The sequence below is a fragment of the Clupea harengus genome, chromosome 20 (genome assembly GCF_900700415.2).
Source record: "Clupea harengus chromosome 20, Ch_v2.0.2, whole genome shotgun sequence".
In the NCBI taxonomy this organism is placed as follows: domain Eukaryota; kingdom Metazoa; phylum Chordata; class Actinopteri; order Clupeiformes; family Clupeidae; genus Clupea; species Clupea harengus.
The window spans coordinates 10,199,845-10,216,957 of NC_045171.1; the positions used below are offsets into that span (position 1 = coordinate 10,199,845).

General features: G+C 44.6%; 3 protein-coding genes across 12 annotated transcripts in view; 1 reads left to right on the top strand and 2 right to left on the bottom strand.

Annotated features, from left to right (window-relative positions):
- Nucleotides 1-637: 637 nt before the first annotated feature.
- On the top strand, nt 638-3,879 carry phox2bb (paired like homeobox 2Bb). Its single transcript, XM_012831458.2, has 3 exons — nt 638-959; nt 1,635-1,822; nt 2,075-3,879. Exons 1-3 carry the CDS (start codon nt 719-721, stop codon nt 2,498-2,500), a joined length of 855 nt encoding a protein of 284 aa, XP_012686912.2. The 5' UTR covers nt 638-718; the 3' UTR covers nt 2,501-3,879.
- Nucleotides 3,880-5,500: 1,621 nt separating this feature from the next.
- Nucleotides 5,501-8,060, bottom strand: LOC116217999 (LIM and calponin homology domains-containing protein 1-like). Its single transcript, XM_031558040.2, has 6 exons — nt 8,054-8,060; nt 7,855-7,918; nt 7,394-7,474; nt 6,900-7,008; nt 6,518-6,620; nt 5,501-6,204 (listed from the first exon to the last, which is right to left on the bottom strand). The coding sequence occupies exons 1-6, from the start codon at nt 8,058-8,060 to the stop codon at nt 6,179-6,181; spliced, it is 390 nt and encodes a 129-aa protein (XP_031413900.1). The 3' UTR covers nt 5,501-6,178.
- limch1b (LIM and calponin homology domains 1b) overlaps nt 8,038-17,113 on the bottom strand; it is a 94,266-nt gene continuing 85,190 nt past the window's right edge. For 2 of the 10 annotated variants that reach the window (XM_031586833.2, XM_031586834.2), the window contains exons 14-24: nt 15,411-15,908; nt 14,704-14,788; nt 14,370-14,470; nt 13,642-13,723; nt 13,222-13,296; nt 12,485-12,516; nt 11,793-11,906; nt 10,592-10,684; nt 9,735-9,911; nt 9,331-9,425; nt 8,043-8,853 (exon numbers count right to left, since the gene is read on the bottom strand). In XM_031586833.2, the coding sequence (XP_031442693.1) occupies nt 8,709-8,853; nt 9,331-9,425; nt 9,735-9,911; nt 10,592-10,684; nt 11,793-11,906; nt 12,485-12,516; nt 13,222-13,296; nt 13,642-13,723; nt 14,370-14,470; nt 14,704-14,788; nt 15,411-15,908 (1,497 nt within the window). In that variant the 3' untranslated portion in view covers nt 8,043-8,708. Of the gene's footprint in view, nt 8,854-9,330; nt 9,426-9,734; nt 9,912-10,591; nt 10,685-11,792; nt 11,907-12,484; nt 12,517-13,221; nt 13,297-13,641; nt 13,724-14,369; nt 14,471-14,703; nt 14,789-15,410; nt 15,909-17,113 lie in introns of all 10 variants that reach the window. The other 8 variants (XM_031586841.2, XM_031586840.2, XM_031586842.2 and 5 more) reach the window with 7 other exon arrangements.

Genomic DNA, 17,113 nt, shown 5'->3' on the forward strand with positions numbered 1-17,113 from the left:
AGGCAAGGGACCTGAAGCAGGAGAAGAGATGGAGAAGGGGAAACCGTATCGAAAATTCAGCCCAGGGTATACGGTCGGTTAAAAGGCTTAAAAGCTTGGGGAAAATTGGATCAGGGAGAATCGTCACCCAACTTTCATTATTTCCAAGTGGTGTGATTAAATTAAAGGGCAAGATGGTGGTTAGAGAGGAGAGGGCTGGATGGCGAGGGAGGGGTAGGGTGGGGGGTGAGGGGGGCTGGTGCGTAATGGTGCGGTATTAAATTCTAATTAGAGAGGCAGGGGATCAATGATAGGGAGGTTGGACAGCTCGGTCCCCCAGTGCCAGCCCAATAGACTGATGAGTTATTGTCATGTAAAAAAGCGCCAGCAATAAGACCCAAACGCTGTGCTATTGTCCAAGCGGAAAGAGCCAAGTTTATTATGAGGACTATATGCTCTAGAGACCTCAGGCTAGGCGGCTCTTTGGGAGGCTTTTCATAAAACAAGGCTCAGCTCCTTTAAAGGAGGGCAGTTTTGGAGCAGGCGCTGAGCAGTGCACATCTAGCCACGGTTCCTGGCCTCCTTCAAACCAGTAAAAATCCAACAGTCACATCCTCCCCTAAGTCAGTACGCCTCGCGTTTTTGTATGCCTGCCTCACTATTTGAATCCGATTTGAAACTCGCCGGTCTCTGGTTTTTCTCTGGGAGTGCGACTTTCTTTCTCCACTGAGCCTTTTCAATGTATAAAATGGAGTATTCTTACCTCAATTCCTCCGCCTACGAGTCATGTATGGCCGGGATGGACACGACGAGCTTGGCATCAGCCTATGCGGACTTCAGCTCCTGCAGCCAAGCCAGTGGATTTCAGTACAATCCGATAAGGACCACGTTCGGGGCCAGCTCCGGGTGTCCCTCTCTCACACCGGGCTCCTGCAGTCTCGGGACTCTGCGTGACCACCAGAGCAGCCCTTACGCCGCAGGTAAGAGACTCAACAACTTTGATTCACTGGCTGAGTCGCGCCAGAATCTCTTCCTCGGTATATAGGACGCGTTGATTGCATTTGAAAATGGAAATGTGTTTAGTATTTACCAAACGAAATTTGCTTACACAAATGAAAGAATTTATCACGTTAGAAGCGATTGCAGGCAAGAGGTAATTCAGTTACGGGGTTACACTATCCCTGTCACACCCTAACCGCCAACAAAATTATCTTAAGCTGCCAAAATGATAGGCATAATTTATTTACTTTGCGATGAGACATAAAGCTTCGAAAATAATGAAATAACCAAAGACTTAAGCTCATTATTGGCACAGGATTGAAGTTACACTAGCATCTGAAGTGGGAGATGAAGACATTTACAACAAGTTTCCAAACCATTATATACAGTATATAATTAACCACATCTCATATTCAATTACAACAGCGTCAGAATACAGGAGTTATCATAATCAATTATAATGATATTAATCAATTTGATTTCAAGAATCTAATCTTGTGTGAGTCTTTTTTATCCAATTTAGTCAACTTATCACTAATGCAGCATTTAACGAATGGAATCCTCCAGAATTCCATCCAGAGCAGTACAGTCATTCACCTGTACCATTTTACATCACTCTTATGGCTCTTTTTGACTTTTCTCATCTTTTCCTACAGTTCCCTACAAGCTGTTCACAGATCACGGTGGCTTGAATGAGAAACGAAAGCAGAGACGCATCCGGACCACCTTCACCAGTGCCCAGTTGAAGGAGCTGGAGCGGGTCTTCGCCGAGACTCACTACCCAGACATCTACACTCGGGAGGAGCTGGCACTAAAAATCGATCTCACGGAAGCTAGAGTGCAGGTATGCGTAAAGGGCTTACGAGCTAGAATTGCACACGGACATGACTGATGTCTAGCTTCGGAATAGCACATTTTAATTTTAATTTATGTGTTTTGAACATTTACAGAGGGTACATACTTAACCATGTTTTACCATGGGATGGGAGTTCATTGCATGTTGTGGGTAGTGCCGTCAGCTTTGTTTAATCGTGAATCATTGCCAACCCACAGGCCCCAAATTGCTCACTGGTTTCTGCCTCCCCTGTTTCTGCAGGTTTGGTTCCAGAACAGACGCGCGAAGTTTCGCAAGCAGGAGCGAGCAGCTGCGGCTGCTGCTGCAGCGGCAAAGAACGGATCTGGCAAGAAGTCGGACTCGCGGGATGAGGACAACAAGGACACTAAAGCCACAGACCCTGACAGCACGGGCGGTCCGGTGCCCAACTCGAACGCCCCGCCTAGCTGTGGGGGGCCAAGTCCCACCGGCGGACAGGTCAACAGCACTGGAAACGTACCGGTTGAGCAAGTGAAGACGTCCGTGCCTAACATGGGCGGGAACGTTCAAAATCAAGGATGGGCCTCGGCTCCAGGCTCTATCACCTCAATACCAGACTCACTCGGTGGACCGTTCGCAAGTGTATTGTCCTCTTTGCAAAGACAGAACGGAGTCAAACCCACTCTGGTTAAGACCAGCATGTTCTAGCTAGTGGGATTGGAATGGAGAAATTGTGTCAGAGTGGGGTAAGGGAAAAAAACAGTTTACCCTTCACGACAGAACAGCATTGACTCAACAGTGGAGGAATGCCAAAAGTTTGACACTGATTTCCCTTCCCGAGGTTTGAAAACATCTGAAGAGACCAACGCTACTGGTCGTCACTTGAACATTTGACATCCCGATGCCATCCATCTCGTACTAAAAGCTGGATCATCAAAGTGATATTTTTTGTTACCTCTTGTGCGTCGTTTTTTGTTTGAGAGTAATTGTGGTCAGTGCCATCTCTGCTAGATTCAAGTAATAGTCTACCAAGTATGCATCTCTACAGAACATCTCCTCGACAGACTTAAGTCGATATTGTCAGAAGAAAATGGCGCTACTCCTCAACATTTGTTTACACAGACTTTGTCATTTTATGTGTTCTAGAATCTGAACTGCAGCTCCCAGATTCCTCCTTTGGCTTGAAATGAATGTTTTTTTAATTTTGTTTTTATTTTGATGATTTTCCCAACACTTAGCAACCGTTTTATGGGCTAGAAAAACAAACGAAATGTCTTTATTGGGGACATTATTACGCAAAGTATTCCCTAAAATGGCACAAAAGTATACATTTCACTATTGACAAAAACGTAAATGTTTTGTGTGTCTTTCTACGGCTGTGTTTTTGTGGCTCAACTGTATAGTGTTAATATGTATTCTTGTCCTCGATAGTCAAACATAGGCCATATTCCCCTCGTAGTTCATTAAGGGTCTTTTTAATGTTTTACAAAGCTATCATTGGCGATTTATTTTGAGAAAAAGAAGAAATGGATGCAAACGTTGTATTTATTTCAGTATTATTTGCATGTCGTCCTTTCCGTCCAATTTTATAATAATTTCCCCTATTTTGTGAGCATACTGTAACATGTTTTGTCCAGGACTTGACAATTATTTATATGTAGGTAATGGATGCTTATATTTAAGAAGGAAATATTTCTACATGTGCACATAGTTTTTCAGGTGTACCATTGAAATGGTTGTTGATGATAAAATAATAATAATTATCATTATTTCTTTGTCATTCGCTTCCTTCATTCGGTGTGATTATTTCAATGACTCAGAAACTAAAATTTTACAAAAAAAACTGAAAATCATTTAGAAGCAATATATTTAAACAATTCATTACTCCAATGACTAATGCTTACAACGGATACATTATTATTTTACATTTGGAACTCTTTTAGAATGGATAGTACAGTTATCTATAATATTAAACCATAAAATAACGCAATTTAATGATTAGGAAATTCTTATAGAGCTTTACATAACATGTACTTCAGGACCAAGGACAGCAGCGAGAGGTTAACAGCAGCGTCTTCTCTGACACACACAGAGGGACAGAGGGACAGAGACAGAGAGAGAGAGAGAGAGAGAGAGAGAGAGAGAGAACGATGATTATTGATGATTATCAATAACCACAAATAGGCAGTCTGGATTTTTTTTAATTCTTTATTTATAAACATACAATATGCTGTAAAGCCATTGCATTTGAACATCAAATTAATCTATGTTCGGGTAGTATTTAGGTGAATATCACAATAAATATAGACCTCAGACGCAAAATATCTTTTCCAAGGTAGCCTATCCTTTCTCCTAGACGACATCAAGTCTCTGGTAAATGCCCTTGTCCGGTATTAGGCTATATCAGTATACCTAATTAAACATAAAGAACAGAACCAGTGGGCGATCGGACACACTGGCTATACAAGATGAAAATATGATAACAGAGTAGATTTCAAATATATTCAAAATGCTTCAATGGTTCAAAATGAAAGAAAAAAAAGATATTCTGAAATAACATATTAATCTGTGGTGCCTCCTTTTCTTACACTATACATTCCTATAACAGCATTTTTTAGAAGGCTGGTGGCACAAGTGATCGCGTGTTTGTGTTTGTGTTTGTGTTTGCATGCGTGTGTGTCTTTCGGGAACAACCTTGTGGTCTCACACCTGTACGACCTCGGTGTTAGATCGGTGATCGGTGTTTTGACATAAAAGATGAACACATACAGGTTGTGGGTTTTGTCTATCCACTCATAGTTTTCTGGAGTTCACAAAGTATCCAAATATTCAGTAAGGCAAAAAAATAAGGAATTGACACTTTGTTTCTGCCTACAACAACAAATTATCTATTTGGTTCATGTAGCAGGTCAAACGTTCATCATATAAGCCATCAGACCTTACAAAATATTTAGCTGATCCAAATATACATCATCGCGTTTTCATTCAGAAAATAATGGACGATTCAGCATAAGAAAAGTCTGAAAGAAAGAGAGCCGAGGAAAGAAAAGACAAAGGGATACCTTAACTACCACGAAGCCCAAAACAGAAGCCCGATTCCCAAAAAGCAAAGGTTTAACTGGTTCGGCGCGCTCCTACATAAACACTTAACACCCCCGTCCTCAAAGCTCAACTACCTTGGCTACAGACACACCAACTTTGGGTTTCATCAAACAGCTTTCACATTCAGCTGTAGGGATACGCATTCCCTCGTTTTCCTAAGGCACGTATCAAATGCGGTCATAACTGAGACGGGGGAAACGGGACAGGAAAGGAAAGACCGAACAAGCAGGTAGCTCGAATGGAAAACGGGTGCGTAAACACACCTCAATGACGACTTAACCTCCAAACAACCGAACAAACCTCACTGACGATGCAACTGGCTTTACGTGCACTCCTCTCATAGGTCATCAATATCATACACTCCTCTCATAGGTAATCAATATTATACATATCATTTAGTAAAGGAATGCATCTTTTTTTCAAGCAGGAAAAGGAACGCAGGAGGATGCTCATTGACTAACGGTGCGTCGGTGCTGTTATTGGGGACATGGTTTCTAAATCATGGTGAACGGCATTTGAAAGAGAGGGAGAAGTGCTTGCATAAAGTGGCCTTTTATATAAAAGGCAGAATAAAGTAGCCTATGTATAAATTAAAATAAAACATCCTTTGTTTTTTTTTTGTTTGTTTTTTTTTTGGCAAAATACCACATAGAGAAAATACCTCTGGCATGGAAATAATTTCTTCTTTCCCTGTGTATTCCCTCAAAGTGACAATTTCCTGGGCCATTGTGCACAAGTCTATACATTCCAACTTCAGCCCCTTTAAGAGATCAAAATGCTCATATACATTTTGCTCATTAATTGACACAATTTCCTTATTATTCCTTTAGACTGTGAGTGATGGATAAACTCATGGTGTGAGGGTCCATTGCGGAGACATTGCAGTGGTCATGATCTGTAACAGTTGAATTTTACGTTGTGACGCTAGCAGGCGGTGGGGTTATTACTGTGGATGAGTGAGTGGACCAAACTTTCTTCCTCTTTTAATTATATGACAAAATGGCCCCATTTTATGCAGATATCAGAAGTGCATATAATTCCATCCATGTTATTGGTAACTGGGAAATATACATACGCCCCCCCCCCCCTCATTTGGCGGTGGGAGTCATTTCTTGTCTATTTTTGTATTTGGACACTACAGTGGCGAGACCAGACCAGGGACCAGGGACCAGGGACCAGGAAGGAGACACTCATCGGCACAAGACAGCTGTTTCTCTGGACATGCTTGATGAGGCGGGAGGAGCGGACGTCTGGATGGACTGGACTCAGAGCTCCGCTGGTGCATCACAGGGTGGTGGGCTGTCCTGCCGCTGAGACACAAGAACAGAACAAATGAATGAGAATAGGGGCAGCATTCACGTCATTAGATCTTTGATACCAAACTAATGAGCTGGTGAGGTCTGTATACACACACACACGCACACACTTTAATACCAAACTAATGAGTTGGTGAGGTCTGTGTCTGCTGTATATTAGCAATATGATGTGGACACAATTCTGTTCCATGTGAGCCGACACAATGTGTGAGTCTGTGTGTATATACACACACACACACACATGGAGAGAGAGAAAGAGAGAGAGAGAGAGACAGAGCGAGAGACAGAGCGAGAGAGAGGGACTCACAGCGGGAGCGAATGTAGCACTGATGACAGTTGAGAAGGCCATTACGGATCCTGACGTCTGTGCCTGTGGTCGTGTCTCCAAGCTGTCCCTTACAAATCCCACACTGAAGGAGGAACAAGGACACAAAAAGACACGACACACAAGCAGACACACAAGATTAAAATAAAAGATGGCAGATTCCTGTTTGCTACAATTGTCACATGATAGAGAAAGAGAGAGAGAGACCTCCACACCGGTAGATACATTGTTAAAATGAAGTACTTTACTCAAATCTATCGCTGATATTCAAACCATTACAGTTGTATCACAATAACTGGATTCTGTTCAACACATGAAGTCTCACATGAGCCCAGACGGCGTGGTGCTTTGGCTCAGAGCTCACCTTAAAGCACTGGATGTGGAAGTAGAGGCTGAGTGTCTCGATGATCATGGCAGCTCCTTTCCCCAGGGGATTGCCACAGCTGGAACACAGCTTCTTCCCACTAACAGACCTGACAGACAGATACACACAGACAGACATGCAGACAGGTGCGCGCACACACACACACACACACACACACACACACACACACACACACACACACACACACACACACACACACACACACAATCAATCAATCCATCAGTCATACAAAGAGGAAGGAAGGGAGAAAGAGACAGAGAGGGAGAAAAATATGAGCCAAAGTCAGGGCAAAAAAACATAAAAAACATAATAAAAAAAACAAAAAAACGATGAGACATGAGTCCACATACAAACAGTGTAAAATGCATGTGGGAGAATGGCAGGAATGGAAAGCTTTGTCTCAACAAGCTTTGTCTCTGCCGTCCCCTGGTGTGCAAAGTGGGTAGTACACCAGTTGCTGAGTCATACCATACCTGTTGGGGGATGAAGGTGGGGTGTCTGAGGAGTATGAGGGTGACTTAGGGGAGTTTGGTGCATTCTCACCAGCCTCAAACCTGAAGGGTGACAAGCCCAAATGCGATGCACAACATAAACACAACCACAAACACAAACACAGGCACAAGCACCACAGCACAATGCCCAGAGAGACCTAGAAGTGCAAGTGGTCTCTCAAGGGTAATGGGGATGTATCAAGAAGGCAAGCTGAGGAGAGCTAAAAATAGCACAGGGTATGGTAAGGCATGGCATAAATCATAAGGGCGAATATGGCAACAGATAAAGATGACTTGTTTTTAACACTGCAGTAGCTTATAGCTTTTGCTCCAAGCCTAAGTCACAAATATTTTAATGTATACCAGTTTCCTCACACTTTGGCTAAAACACGCACGCACGTGCACGCACACGCACACGCACACGCACACGCACACACACACACCTCCTTCCTCCAGTCTTTCGGTCAATTGAGGTTGTCTTTTGTTCTTTGCTGTTCCAAGTTGTTTCTGCAACAGACAATAATCATTTACACAAACATGTGATGGCTGCTATATACCACATACCATAAAACATCCACAGGTGTATCCACAGGTGTATACATTACATAGCAGGCATTTAGTGGGTCCTGGACAGTCTCTAACCTGACATTTCATGTAAGGTTGTAACCAAGAGCTCCCAGAATCTCAAAGTCAATGATCGACACTATTGCATCACTATTGCACACTATTAGCCCCACCATACTGTTTGTTGTACAGAAGGATACTGCAGTGGCAGTCAGGAGTATTTGCTGCCCTCTGGTGGTACAAGCGAAACACAACACCATAATGCCACCTCGGAGAAGGTTCAAAGCTGAACTTTTATACACTTTTATAGACTACACTATAAAGCTTCAAGCACACCATATGTGTACATTGTGGAATTCCCATCAGAATCACAGACACAGACTGTGTATAACTCCATCAAAGAACAGAATGCAAAACCACAAAATATATCTACTCTGTATTAAGTCTATACAGAATCCATTTAATAAAAAACTGCTTGCACAGTCGAAAAGGAAATTACCAGAAAGCTGACAACCCAAGAACCCTCCAAAGAGGTTCTTCAAAGACCCACAACTGATGATACTAATGTGAACCACAAAGAATTGACCTGTGAAGAATCTATCTCTGAGACAAGTGGAAGCACGAAGCACAGCTATATTCTACTTTCTTTCTAAGTATGGACCAATCCCCTGTCCTAACCCTTCTGCATCCCACTCTCCTGCCTTCTCCACCTCCCCCCCCCCTCTTGCCCGTGTCAGAGGCCCAGCGTCGGCTGCTCACCCTGGGCCGGTGGGGCGTGAGGGCTTCTGGGCTGGCCCTGGTCTCTGACGGCCCTCTGCCCGTTCTGCTGACTGCGGGAGCTGGCCTCAGACACACCTGACAAGGTCAGAAGATCCGCACTGGTGGGGGGAGGAAAGGTGAGAGGTCAGAGGTGAAAGGGGAAATATACACAGAACAGGTATCTGCTGGAGAGACCAGTAATGTTTCACATACAGTTTAGTTTAATTATAGGTGGCTTAGGCAGGAGTTAAAAAGTACAAACAATAAATCATTCCAATATTAAAACTCGATAAGTACTATTAAGTAATATTAAGGGCCTACTTTGTTTATACTAATTTCTAGAAATGTATATGATGCATAACACTTCATATTTAAGGTCTTCCATGCATTTACACATCATCACACATCATCACGACATAAAATATGTCATGGTGAGGCTTTCACAGTTCCACAGCTCCACCCAGCAGGACTGGTGAGTCACTGAGAGAGACAGAAAGAGAGACATGTCTGGGGTTGGGACGCCTGTGTGTGTGTGTGTGTGTGTGTGTGTGTATGTGTGTGTGTGTGTGTGTGTGTGTGTCAGCTGTGCCACCGACCTCTCAGCCTTCTGCAGGTGTGAGCTGCTCTTCTCCTCTGTGCTTCTGTCCATCGGCTCACTTTCCCTTTGGCTCCAGTCCTCCGTGCTTCCCCTCTGTGTGTGTGTGTGTGTGTGTGTGTGTGTGTGTGTGTGTGTGTGTGTGTGTGATTGAGAGAGAGAAATAAAAGAGCAAGTTAAATAATGACCAGCTTAATATGATAATCCTCATCTATTAGTATTAATTTCTTTCTTTTCCTTTCCTGTGTCTACTGTCTATCACACCTAGTTCATTTGAAAACACACATAACATAAAGGATACTCTACACGCAGAGAGAGCCTAGAGGACTGCCCTCTGCTGGCCTGGCCTCTAATTGGTCTCAAAGGTCTTCAGTAAGAAAATCCTTTGCGAGTTCACTCCCTTACCGTCTGTCTCTCCAGTATCTCTTGCTTGCGCTCCCAGTCGGCCAGTGAGCGCACAACGGTGTCCTGAGGGGTGGAGGTGACCGGGGGGGTGTCGCCCCTCAGGGGGGACGGGGAGGGGGGCAGCGCTGGAGAGTGGGGCGTCAGGGGAGCAACCGTCTCTTCCAGGATCTTCTGCTCCTGTGTCACCGGTGGCAACCAAGCAGGTCAGACAGTACAAGCCCAAAGCATCGCAGTCACAATAAAAACCTACTGAACTCATAATTAGAGCAGTCACCATAACAACCTACTGAACTCATAATCAGAGCAGTGACCATAACAACCTACTGAACTCATAATTAGAGGTGTCACCATAACAACCTACTGAACTCATAATCAGAGCTGCTTCACGAACAGAAAATATCGCACACTTTACACTGGTATTCCCACATGTATATATCGTTTATAAAGTAACACACTGACTCTCTTCAAAAACCTCAAGGATGATTCATAAATCACGACCAATCGTGACACTTAAGACGTGACAAAAACATCAAAGACTTTATTTTAGAGGTGAGGTAAATAGAACTCCAATATACTAAATATACATACAGTATATATCCAGTTGTGCTTAATATCAAATTATTAGCTAAAAGGGTAAGGTTCCCTTTTTCGGAGTTTTAGACTTGCTGTACATTAGAAGCACGTGTCAGCACACGACACGTCTGTGAAATTAACAGATGATCTTTTTTTCTTTTCCTTTCTTCACGCCCGCCCCTCCCTCATCCTCCCATCCTCTGAGGTCATCCCTCAGGAAGGGACATGGACGGGAGGAGACAGGATACAGCAGGGATGTGTTGGTGTTTGACGTTCCCCCTCACCTCCTCGTGGTACTTCCTCTCCTCCTCCTCCACCTCCCTCTGAGCGCGCTCCCACTCCTGCTTCAGCTTCTCCTGCTCGCGCCGGTACTTCTCCTGTAACACACACACACAAGGACACACACACACCCACACACACACACACACACACACACACACATACATACACGCACCCATGTACACACATCATTAATCTATTAACTGGGTACTGGGTGATTACCATGGCTACTATATGTATAGAGAGGAGCCTGAACGTCTTGTTGTCTGACACTACACATCCTGTTTTGCACACATGCTAATCTGCCTCCACAGCTCTGCACAGGCTTCCACCTCCCCAAAGCTCTAAAGATCAGGTGCTTTAGAGTGACTTCCCACGGCAGCTCTCCTTTCATTCTGTCTGGGGTTATATTCAGGAATCAATGTTGAAGGGGACAAAGCGCAATGCAGCTCAGCTCAGCTCAGCTCAGCTCAGCTCAGCATCAGCATCAGCTCAGCTTGCAGGCCAGGCTGCGGAAGAGGAGCCATGTTGACGGGGTTAAACAGGGGATATCTGTGGGCAGGCACGGGAAAAAGGATTTGCACGCAAACATGCTATGCTAAGAAGAGGACAAAATGCATCACATGCAAGGTCACAGCAAGGTCACAGCAAATCAGGGGTCAGAGAGGGTTAAAGGTCAGGGTTCAGACAACACACACACTCTCACTCACTCTCTCATACACACACACACAAACACAACACGAGGTCTTTGGTGAGTTATAATCCATGCAGGCCATGTGATTCTGTGATGGCAAATTAGAGGTTCAGTCCTGGGCTAATGCTAGCTAATGTTGGTTTATCCGTGAAAAAAGGCTATAATCAAGGTGGTGTCCCAGGAGTTGCAGTGTATAAGCCTCTTGTCCGTCAGTCCAAACCATGCCAGTTGGCTAAGACCAAGCAACATCAAGCCTTAAGTTTGGGATGCCCACTATAGTTAGCTCATGCTAATCGCAGCAAGCTGATTGAAACCGAGCCTAATGTTACTTTGGTTAAAAATCTGTGAATGACATTTATTCCTCTCCAGAAACTTCCCATCAAGTGCAGGTTAATGCGAAACAGGCAAAAGTAGGTTGGATGAAGGGCTTCTCTGTGGCAAGCGCTGTTCAAAATGGCCGCTTAGTCGGGGTGTTTAGCGTTAGCGTTAGCGTTAGCGTGCCACTGCTGTACCTGAAGCATGCGCTCCTGCTCTCGCTGCCACCTTTCCTGACGTCTGCGCTCCTCGTCCGGGTCCCATGACCACTGGTCGGCCCGCTTGACCATACTCAACACCGTAGGTGGGACCTGAGGCCGTCCCCATGCATTACCACCATTAACACATACACACACACACACACACACACACACACACACACACACACACACACACACACACATATGCCAAAGAAAGAAAAGGTAGAAAGACAGAAAAGAAGAAGAAAAATAGTGGACAGACACGGTTGGTCTAAGCTATAACTTCATGCTAATGGTATGGTTCTTACTGCACACGAGAAAAGCTGGAGGGGATGACGAAAAGAAAAAATAAATAAAAGGACTTTCGGGGTGTTGATCATTTTGTCTCTTCATCCGGCCTTTTTTTATTTATTTGCCTTCTTTATCTCAAATCAAAATGCATTTCACAGATGCAGGTTTCTCTTGCGGAAATTAATTGATAATTGAGCAATAATAATATTTAATGTGATTCGAATGGAAATGAACTCGCTTTGGTTGTAATTAATATTAACTCTACAATTAGTATACAAAGTGCTTCTTATTTTGCACAGAGCCAGATGAGAAACAGTGTAAAATCCCCTGTCCTGAACCCTCAAAGGGTGAGACTACAACTGAAACAGGGACTGGACAAGCAGCTTGGAGGTACTTACACTGACATCACTGAGCTCCTTGGTTGGACTCTCTGTGAGGAGAGAGAGAGAGAGAGAGAGAGAGAGAGAGAGAGAGAGAGAGAGAGAGATACATTTAAAGTCAGTTATGTATATCTCCCTGAACATTAAGTGATAAAAACCAGAATAAAAGTAAAAGCTGAATGGTTCACAGAGGTGAATCTGTGGGCTCTGAAACACACCACACAACTGCATTTGGGTGTCAGTACAAAGAACAAGTTTAATCACACCAAGGTCATTAATTACTCATTAGCTTAGGGTATCTTAGCTGCATCCCATAACTTGGTTTCAATTGGATGAGGTTAATAAGATGAACCAAGATCCCCCATCAACCAACAACAGTCGCTAGTTCATTGTCAAACCTGTCTGCTATGTTATTTCAGAACATTGTGCTAAACACACACGTTAGCCAAACACAGGGACAGGACAGCTTCGCCAAATCATCAGTGACCGTCAGATTGTTAACAGTCATGGCAAGGATTATGGCCGAAACCAGGGTAATTTTCCACGTCACACACAGAGGTCAGAGGTTGTTTGTTGTTGAGGGAAGCACACTCTTGGACGGGGGAGAGAGAGGTAAGTCACGGGAAAGTTGATTCATGGAAACTCAAGTCATGTTAGAGGCGGGTGTGGAGGAACACTTCAGCCACACAGCCAATTGGGAAGCACCCAGGGGGCGGGGTTCTGTTGGGGGCTCAGCGAATCGCTGAGTGGTTTACCTTGCGGAGCGAAGAATTCCCAGCGCAACTTAGGGTTAGGTGAGGCCAGCGGTGCCCTGGCTGTGTTATAAAGCTCTGCAGCACCATCCAGAGGGAGAAGAGAGGCAGTACAGAGGCTGAGACTTCAGATGAGAAAGTGAAAGAGAAACTAGACCCACCAAACCACATCGGTGGGCGTATATGGCCACACATTTGCTTGTTTGGAAGGGACAAGAGAAATGTTTCATTTTCTAAAACCTTGGTGTTTGGGATATTCATTGGTATTTACAGTATGCTGTTTGAAGGCTTGAAGGCATGCATTTGCATGTGAGGGCACCAAGGAAATTACATGCTTTTGACATTCTTCGAGCAACAGGTCTGAAATCTGGCATCGGGCATCAGAATGTGACAGTGGAAATGCATTGCAACCTTGGCACTCACCTGCTGAAGGGAGCACACCTGGAGGTCTGGACAAAGGAGCTAGAAGATGAGAAGATTCCAGCTGATCCACTGGGTCACTGATCTAGATTGAGGGATTGCAGACACACATAACGATTAAACACACTGGCTGTTTTATTTAATCTAATTTAATTTGTATTTATTTATTATATTTTATTTATATAGCGCCAAAACAATACAATTGTCTCAAGGCGCTTTACAGAGACCAGTGTTGAGAGTGATGGAGATTCTTTTCACAGTGATTGACAGATAATGTATTCATACTGGACTTATTTCCAGTTCTTCTGTGTATTGCCCCGTTCTTGCACTTTGAAATCCTTGATTAATTAACTAGATCCACAGGTGAGTCATTATTGTGCCATTATTGTGGAGATATTTTTGCACCCACTAAATTACAATTTGTTTTTTGGAGAGTGTTTCTTCTATCTTATAATGTGGTTGACAGTGGTTTGTTTATATCTAATATCATGGTTGATTGTTGAGATTCACTGTGGGCTGTGAGGCTGTAAGCTCAGGTGGGTGCACGAGACTCACATGTGCTGTGGGACTGTAAGCTCAGGTAGGTGCACGGGACTCACCTGTGCTGTGGGACTGTAAGCTCAGGTAGGTGCACGGGACTCACCTGTGCTGTGGGACTGTAAGCTCAGGTGGGTGCACGGGACTCACCTGTGCTGTGGGACTGTAAGCTCAGGTAGGTGCACGGGACTCACCTGTGTTGTGCTTTGGTGGCCATCCTCTGATCCAGGATCTGTGGGAACAGGAGTGGGGGCTGTGGTGTGCAGACTGGGCGCTGTGGTGCATGTTGTCTCCCCTGAGGAAATATGACAGAATAGAAATGGGAATACATAGTATACAAATACATATACATATCAATTAGCAAAGGACAGAACACTTAAAACGTTCAGAAAATTCATATTGCAGCCAATATCTGACAGAAATGTTTACTGTTAAATGGAAATTTGATTATATTCTCTCCTACTTATGTTTTAGCTACAGCACCCAAACAGAGTTCAGGGGTCAGGTTCTCTCAGGTGAAACACACACCTGTAGCCTGGCTCTGCTCAGTCTCTGTTAGGGGCAGCCTCTCGTCCTCATCCAGTGGGATGGCCACCGGCTCGCTCAGCAACTCCTGCAGATTGGAGATTCACATTCGCGGTTGTCATGGAAACCAGAGGCAGAGGCAGGACCAGAGCCTTCAGAGCCAAAGGGGCTACAGGGCACACCTCTGTTTTATTTTTAATTACTAAAATTTATTTAGAAACACTGAAATTAAACGGATTACAAAAATGCACATTTTAAAAGTTAAAAGTTATTTTAACATAAACAGAAATGTTGCGAAGCTCAGCGCTGTGATCATATATTCCAACGAGATTCAATTTAGTTTCTGGGAAGCCTTATATGCAGGCACTTAATATTCATTAAATCACATTCCCTCATGGCAAGCTCATTTGCATGCAACGCCTGTTGTGTTGTGAGTCTAGTCTCACATATAATATTATTCTCCTACCAGCCGTCACACACTCTACATTCTGCTCAAATGATACAGATTTATTACACAAACCAAAATACCAGGCAGAATATGCTAGAATTCAAGAGGTTCAAGTCATAAGTCACAGTTAAAAGATAGAGAGTTGTAAATACAGAGTTCTGTGGAGTTTTTCAGAGATCAGAGCTCCATGTCAGTACTACTGCAAGGGCCAGTTAAATAACAGTTGTTTTTGGTGTGTGATGCTGCTGAAGTTATGTCTGACCGTGGGCAGAGACGAGGGTCTGCTGGGTGCCGTCTGCTCTAGACTCTCGGGCTGCTCAAGTGCATCTTGGGACTCTGGTGGTCCTCGCTCATCCACCTCCTGGCTTTCTGGCGCTTGGTCTTGGCTCGTCGTCACTGGCGGCGTATCCTCCGCTAACAGCGTTTCCTCAGAAGTTCTCTCCTCCTCCGCAGACTTTACAGGGCTCCCCCTGGTGTGTGAGTCAGAGGGAGGCGCAGTGTCTGGAGTGTGTGGAGGAGAAGCTTGTTTCGGAGCGTGTGGAGGAGACGCGTGTGGAGGAGAGGCTTGTTTCGGAGCGTGTGTCGGGGAGGAGGAAGGGGAGGTCGAGGAGGCTGTGACTCTGAACTCTTGCGTTTCCGCGTCGTCGGAGACAGGGCAGGGAAGAAACTGCAGAGGAGAAGGGCTATCTTCTCTTCGGGCTTCTTCCTTTTGCTCCATCTTGTCCTCCGTCTCTCCGTTCAAACGCAGCATCCTGTCCACCTGCACACACATGTTTAACAGACGGTTAGGCAGGGAGACGTAGGCAGAGAGAGGCCGATCAAGAGGCTGTACTAAATCACACTAGAGGCTGTAGCCATTACAAAGATACTTGTCAGTAAGCTGGTGAGACACCCGGTGACCACACATACTAATAAAATGTGTACCTCAAATAAACTGCCAACTTGCTTACCGTAAAACCAGTGTTTAATTAAGTAATTATAAATGATAGGAAGGAAAAAAGAAAACCAAAAAAGTTAGGACAACTCCTCTGCTAGTTAACTGAATAACCTGCTATATGTCCGCCTGACAGTTGGCCAGTTGAGTTGAGTTGAGTTGAGTTATGAGGCTGAGCTCAATGGCTCTCTGTTGGGCTCGGGGCCGTAACTCAAGCCGTAACTCAAGCCTGCTGAATGGAGACTCTCTGTGGGTCGGCCGAGCTCCGCGGAGCCCTCAGCCTGGGTGGCGCGAGTGCGTGTTCCGTGAGGACGGGGCTGTCGACGCGTCACTGTCCGGGTCAGAGCCGGAACAGAGTCGCTCTTTCACACGCCTCCCACTGCTCTGACACGGCCGCATTCCACCCGCCACCGGCGCCACAGAAACAGGGACGGCGGAAAAATAACGGCCATTTTGTGAAAAAAGAACATGACTGAAGAAGTCCTCCTCCTCCTCTTCCTCGTCCTCTTCCTTGTGAAATAGGGCCTTCAATGGCATTCCTTTCTGGAATATCATTTCCACATGGAATTAACTTAAAATCCTATGGTACCGCCCCCCCCCCCCCTCAAGATTACTTGGTGTAGGAGCCAAATTAACCTTTATGTTGATTCTTATGTTATCTCTCTTTATTAGTATGTGCAAGTGTGTGTGTGTGTAAGAATGGATGAGTGACACTATGGCCGTAGGTGTTTTTACCCCATCTAGAGGACACCTGAACTTTACCTGAGAGGCTGAAGGTGGAGCCCAAGGAGGAAAGGCCTTAAAATCCAGCAGCCAGAGCATCTGGGCGTGGCTGAGGAAGGCAACAGTTTTTTGAACGTGTGCCAGGACGTTTGCAAAGGAACCATGTGCTTTACGAAAGACTCTTTAGTTTAATATCTTTTATTTTATTTCCAACAACTTGTTATCCACCATTCTACAATAAACGGTCAAAGGGACCAACTGGACTCACCTCTACTTCTCATCATTCCTACACGCGTCAGAACTAAATC